Here is a 6,240-nt window from a genome sequence, read left to right as displayed (position 1 = left end):
TCTTCTCATCAGTTTTAAATTCTAGGGCTTTCCTTACTTGGAGATGTTCCTTAATATTTGTCAAGGATAAATCTCGGTTTTTTTTTTTGTTTGATTGATTCTTGAAAGCATGGTTGGGCTAAAAGATAGGCTAAATTTTTTCCATGCCCTTTCGACTTAGGGTATCAGCAACCTTGTTTGTCCTCCTCGGATGGTAACATATGGTTAAATCATAATCCTTCAAGAGTTCGATCAACCGTCTCTGCATCATGTTCAGTTATTTTCGTGTGAATAAGTATTTGATGTTTTGGTGATTGGTGAATATCTCTCATTTTGCACAGTATATATAGTGCCTCCAGATTTTTAGAGCAAAAAACAAGTGTAGCTAACTCAAGATCGTGTGTTGTGTAATTTTGCTCATAAGTTATAATTGTCTTGACGCATAAGCAATTAATTGTCCTACTCGTATGAGCATACATCCCAACCATCCCTTCGATGTATCAATGTAAATCAGGAAATTCTTACTTTCGTCGAGGAGTACCAATACTGGGGCAGAAGCAAGTTTCATTTTCAAGATTTTGAAACTTTTCTCACACCTTTCATTCCATTTGAATTTGGAGTTTTTTTGTGTGAGTTTAGTGAGATGAATGGCTATTAAAAAAAATCTTTCAACAAATTCCTATAATAGCCAACTAAACCCAAAAAACTTCAGACTTTGGTTATCGTTTTTGGTCGAGGTCAGTCCATAATTGCTTTCACTTTCTTGGGGTCCACTAATATGTCTTTTTTTTTATCCGAAATTCACATTTCTTGAATTTGACGTATAGTTATTTTTCCGAATTTTCGAAATGGCTCGGTTCGGTCCGGTAGGTTAATTCGGTTTAACCGAAATCTTGCTCACCCCTAGTTAACATATTTTATGACTATCGAGATTTAAAAAAAAAACATATATCATTATAGAAACTAAGCATAACTTAATGTATTAATATTTTAATTTAATGTATATAAATATTTAGTAGAATAAATTAGTTGTTGTAAATAAATAATACGAGATATTCCAATAATATTCTTTTTAGAATGGAGTTCAAAATTGATGAATTGGACTGAGTTTTGTATTTGATACATAAATTATACTATTATAAAGTTAATGATATGCTAAAATAGAATAATGAGTTGATCTAAAATAGCTCGTCCATTGATGCAGTAGCCTCCAAGTTCTTTGCCATACAAGCGAAATAAATTGAATTCACAAGGTCATCACCTCCCTAGTACAATTCCAGAAAGATGCTATAACTAGCACATATGAGTTAGACTTGACGAACCCACTGCTCCAATCGAACCTGCTTCAAAGGAGGGCCACGGTTCGGTTTTTTTCTTTGAGGGCAACACCACTTTCCTGTAATCTCCAGTGCATTAGTCAAGGGAAAATTTGTGGTTTCAGACAAAACATTTCTCCTTGTATTAGTGTTCTCCACGGGGTTCGGCCCATGTTTCACACCTTTTCTTAGGGTCTGGAATTGAACTCTTTGAGGCTTTGTGAAGCTCTCAATGTCCGTTCGTTTACCACTGCTTCTTGTACAAACAAAACCATTTTCTGGAAGTGCAGTTTCAAAGTTTTCTTTCCCAAAATCTCCTTTGTTTGATAGGCTGTTTTCAGCATTATCTTTTGTTTGAATTAAAGGAAGATATTTTCCTCCTTTACGACCTGTATCATTCTCCACGTTCACTATTGTATGACTCCGAGTTGTTCTGCGCACGAATGTAGTATCTGACTTCACATTATTTTCTTTACCATCTGTGTTTTTTTTCATGCATTCTTCGACTGAGTGATGGCTACATGCTTGTGCTTTCTGTTCTGGCAACATGTGCTGAGAAATCCTTTCAGATGATAGCTCATTTGGCACATGAGGAAATCGGTTACCCTCAAGCTTTTGACCATCCTGCAAACCCAGAAAAACAATATTAGCCTCATTTGCAGGCCCCAAAATCCAGTTCTGGACAATGGAAATACAGTTTGTAATCAAGAATTCGCATTAATAAATATGTTCAAGTTAATCTTCATGTTTGTTATGAAGCTCTGATCTCCAAATTGGAATCATTATGAAAGTGAAATTGCTATTTTTTTTAATGTGTTTGCTAGTTGCATACTTGTATCGGTACCTATTTGGAATTTTACTTTCCTCTTTTCAGACAATTATGGTATTTCCATTGTATCCATAGATTGACCAAAAGCATACAAATGAGATATTTGAATTAAGGAAAATGCATAGAATGCCATGTAGAAGTCAGGGGGACACATTTTTATCAATTGGATTAATTTAATAAAAAAAATTAAATATATCGATATATTTAATTTGTGTAAATTACATTCAAGTATTTCAAAATCATGTATTTTATGACTAGTCAATATTAAACAAATTTGGACACAAAATCTAATTATATTATTGATTGACCTAGTGCACTCGGTAACCCCAATTACTAGGTGAAGATAGACAGTCATTATAAGATTTTTTTATCACTTTTTTTGTGGAATAGGGTGTGCATCTATCCAGGTGAGAGGGTTGCCTACACCTTCAAGAAAAAATGATCTTCTATTTATGTGGAATAAAGGATCACGATAAATACAACACTCTCCCTTAAGCACAATAGGAAAATAAATGATTTCGAGAATACGTCAAACAAAGTAGAAAACCAAAGAACAGGAAAAACAGACATAAAAAATCAATCAAATTCTAATCCCAGAAATAAAAGATCTAGTTTGTGTTTCCAACAACTTCTGATAGATCACTTCCAAGAACATAATTGCAATTTGGTATTTGTATAACAACCATATAAAACTGCCACGAGAACATACATGCAAAGATACAAGGAGGAAACGAGATAGGCATACCGTAGAGTCAGTTTGATAAGTCTGCTTGGAACCTTTAACTAAGTCGATACTTTTAACTACTTCTGAAATTCTGCTATGGCTGACCAATTCAGCATTACATGCCTCACTTTCTTCGCCTTCTTTATAGTCAGAAAATGTGAAACCATCTGTAGTATCCAGCATAGGTGTTTCGTACAAATAGCTAGAGAACCAGTTCCGAATGTCAGGAGGTTCTGATACTATAAATAAAAAGAACAGTGAGCATTTTGTCTATTTAGAGCTTTATGTAGATCAATCTTTTTTTATATCAGCTGCCAAAGAATGGCAAAAGGAATTTGGAACTTGAAAGTAAACATTTTAACCGATCTTTGCTTCTAACACAAGGATCAAATCACACAAACATTTTATATGTTGTGAGTATATTAACAGTATTGATGCCCAGACGAGTTTTGCATACCTGAAGAAAGCAAAAGTGAGTCGGAGTCGGACAATCTAGAAATCTATCACAAAAGTCCACCAAAAATTGAAAGATTATGACAAGTAGAATAATAACCTCATTCTCACCGAAAAAACCAAATATACATTTTATTTTATGAAAACACATCCCGCAAAACACATATGCAAAAGGTTATTTTCTCCAAATCTCCCAAAAGGCCAAAACAAAACAAAACATTGTGTTAGGGCTTCAATCCCTTTTACGATTAAACATTCCAATAAAGTACTTCTCCTTCACCAGAGCTTTGCAGCAGTTCATAGTGACAGTAGTGTGCACATTTTAGGCTGAGTGAAAATGTACCGAATATCAGGTAAAAAAAACAAAGAAAAAGAGAATGAACCGAATATGATGAAAAGGTTCAGATAGATATTATGTTCCAGATAATTTGTATGTAATTACTTCAATTGCGTCCCCTTCTTGAGAAGATAAAAACTGAAAGGCTTGTTTTTAGATTCTTTCTACCGCGGATCAAGATTTATGCTTCCATATTGAAGCTCGTTAATTAATTAATAAAATATAAAAGGATGAAAACAGAAGTACAATTACCACATCGGCAGGCTTGCTGTTTTCAACCCCATCCAAAGATTCCATTTTACCAGCAAGTAAACCATCATTAACTTTGTCAACTACTCGAATATCATCCAACTTCGCTTTCTTTTCTTCCTCGTTGTAAATCCCGGCAGACGCATCAAAATCTTGAAAACCATGGAGAGTATTGGACTCATATACGTAGCTTGAGAACCAGTTTCGGATGTCAGGAGGTTCTGAAGAGTGGGAAGAAAGCGAAAGATTTTGAAACCATAAAGTTGCACTATCAAGACACATAAATAGCTTCTTTCAGTCATTTTATCGAACAATTTGCGCCAAACAGGGTCACAACAGTACTAACCAAAATCCAGTAATAATTTGAAGTATAAAATTTTTCATTATGTTAGTTTCATCCCCCAAATATCAAATTTGCGCCCCTTTTCTTGCTCACCCAAAAATTATTGAGCGATGATAAAAATAAAAATAAACATTACGAAGAGAGAGATTAAGAACACCTGATGGAAGTGAAGCCGAATCCAGATAACCCAGAAGCTGAAAACAACAACAACAACAACAATAATAATAAATTACAATGCGTGTAAAGATTTAGACTCTAGAAATACGAGGAACTCAAGTTTTTCTGACCCGAGAATCCGCGGCGTGAAGCTCCAATTTTGGAGAACTGGACATATTTCTTTCTCTTCTTTAGACGCACATACACCACAAGCCACGACTTTTGAATCTTCCAGATGCTTACAATAAGCTTCGAAATTTGGCGCCATTATTCTATCATTCAAATGTTTTCAACTTTCAACGGTGATTACATCAAAATACCATCGATAGTAAGTACACTAAAATATGAAGAAATAAGTCTAATATATTAATATTAAATATACTGACAATATTAATAACGAAAATTTCGAAAATAAATTGATAATTATAAGAAGAGTGGGTCTCATTTGAGATCGTCTCAAGGATACTAATCTGTGAGACGGGTCAATTGTCACGCCCCCGGAACGGGGGTTGGTTGACACCGGCGTTGCTCTCCAATATTCATTCGAAAACAACCAGCCTCAGAATACAGAATTCAGAAACCAGTATTTTATTCATAATACGAAATAAATCAATTGTCTGTTACAACTCGAATATTGATATTTTACAGCGGAAATGTAAAACCAGACATAACAGTGTCTTAACAGGTACAGCGGAATTAACATAAACATGAACTAAGAACAATAATCTTTTTCACCCGCCCCAGAACTAGATCTGCTCTTCTTCTTCTAGTATTTATTCCTCGTTCTTATCTGAGATGGGTTTGGTGGGTGAGTGATATGATTGTCACTCAGTAAGCAAGGGCGGGAATAACTCTCAGTTTTCGAAATCGTTTTCAACAGAAACATTAAAACAATAATATACAGAAAACTCGTATTTCCATAACCGAACTCAGAATTCAGTTACATGTTTTAGAACAGAAATCAGAATTAGTAAACACTGAGCACGTTAGTGAATTTCGTGGCTAAACTGATATCAGTCCCCTATATATTCTCTCCTCTAAGGGGTAAGGCCAGAATCAGAATGAGAATTCAGAAATGTTCAAAATATATATTCCTACCATTAGTTCACTAGGGAGTTTCAGTGCTTCAAAATCATATATCAGAAATCAAACATGCAGAACTGAACTTTAAAACAGAATTATCAAACGGATTTCAAAATATTTATATATAAACCAACTTACCGTAATTTGCTTAAAGAATTTCGGTTGAAGTCTGGAAATCTGCTTGCCTTGCTACTGGATTTTACAACTTCGAAAATGCATTCTCTTAGCTCTAATTTCAAGTGATAACTCAAGATTTTGGTAAACCAATTCAGAGGTTTGAGGGTGATATTTATAGGTGAAATTATGACTGTTAGCCTCCCAATTAAGGGCCATAATCTGACATTAACAATCTTTATTTCGCGTTAAATGCTTCAGTTACAAGTTATGGTCTGAATTAGTAACTGTCTGCTGAAATTTCGCGCTGCTGCTGCTGCTGGATTTTATAAATTGTCTGCTACTGGATTTCAATCTGCTGGAAAAATACCAGCTTCTGAAATATTAGCTTCGGCTGGAATTTTTAGCTTCTTCTGAAATTTGCTAGCTGCTGCTACTGCTAGAATTTCAGATTCTCACATCAACCCTACCCATATTCACAATAAAAAGTAATAGTCTTAGTATAAAAAATTATATTTTTGCATGGATAACCCAAATAAGAGATTGTCTCACAAATTCGACCCGTGAGACCGTCTTACACAATATTAAAAATTCATTTTATTAATTTCTAAACTTTATTTTTTATTATATGTTAATGATATTATTATTTTAATCGGT

General features: G+C 34.3%; 1 protein-coding gene across 2 annotated transcripts; it reads right to left on the bottom strand.

Annotated features, from left to right (window-relative positions):
- Window positions 1-1,065: 1,065 nt before the first annotated feature.
- On the bottom strand, window positions 1,066-4,702 carry LOC140813121 (uncharacterized). 2 transcript variants are annotated; one of them, XM_073171555.1, is made up of 6 exons: window positions 4,518-4,702; window positions 4,388-4,424; window positions 3,891-4,108; window positions 3,306-3,348; window positions 2,870-3,087; window positions 1,066-1,919 (listed from the first exon to the last, which is right to left on the bottom strand). In XM_073171555.1, exons 1-6 carry the CDS (start codon window positions 4,560-4,562, stop codon window positions 1,287-1,289), a joined length of 1,194 nt encoding a protein of 397 aa, XP_073027656.1. In that variant the 5' UTR covers window positions 4,563-4,702; the 3' UTR covers window positions 1,066-1,286. The 2 variants fall into 2 exon arrangements, with proteins under 2 accessions (XP_073027656.1, XP_073027657.1); XM_073171556.1 differs by having other exon boundaries at window positions 2,870-3,081.
- Between the last annotated feature and the right edge of the window lie 1,538 nt (window positions 4,703-6,240).

This window comes from Primulina eburnea, chromosome 14 (assembly GCF_022965805.1).
Source record: "Primulina eburnea isolate SZY01 chromosome 14, ASM2296580v1, whole genome shotgun sequence".
Classification (NCBI taxonomy): Eukaryota; Viridiplantae; Streptophyta; class Magnoliopsida; order Lamiales; family Gesneriaceae; genus Primulina; species Primulina eburnea.
This window is presented reverse-complemented; position numbering and strand designations above follow the sequence as displayed.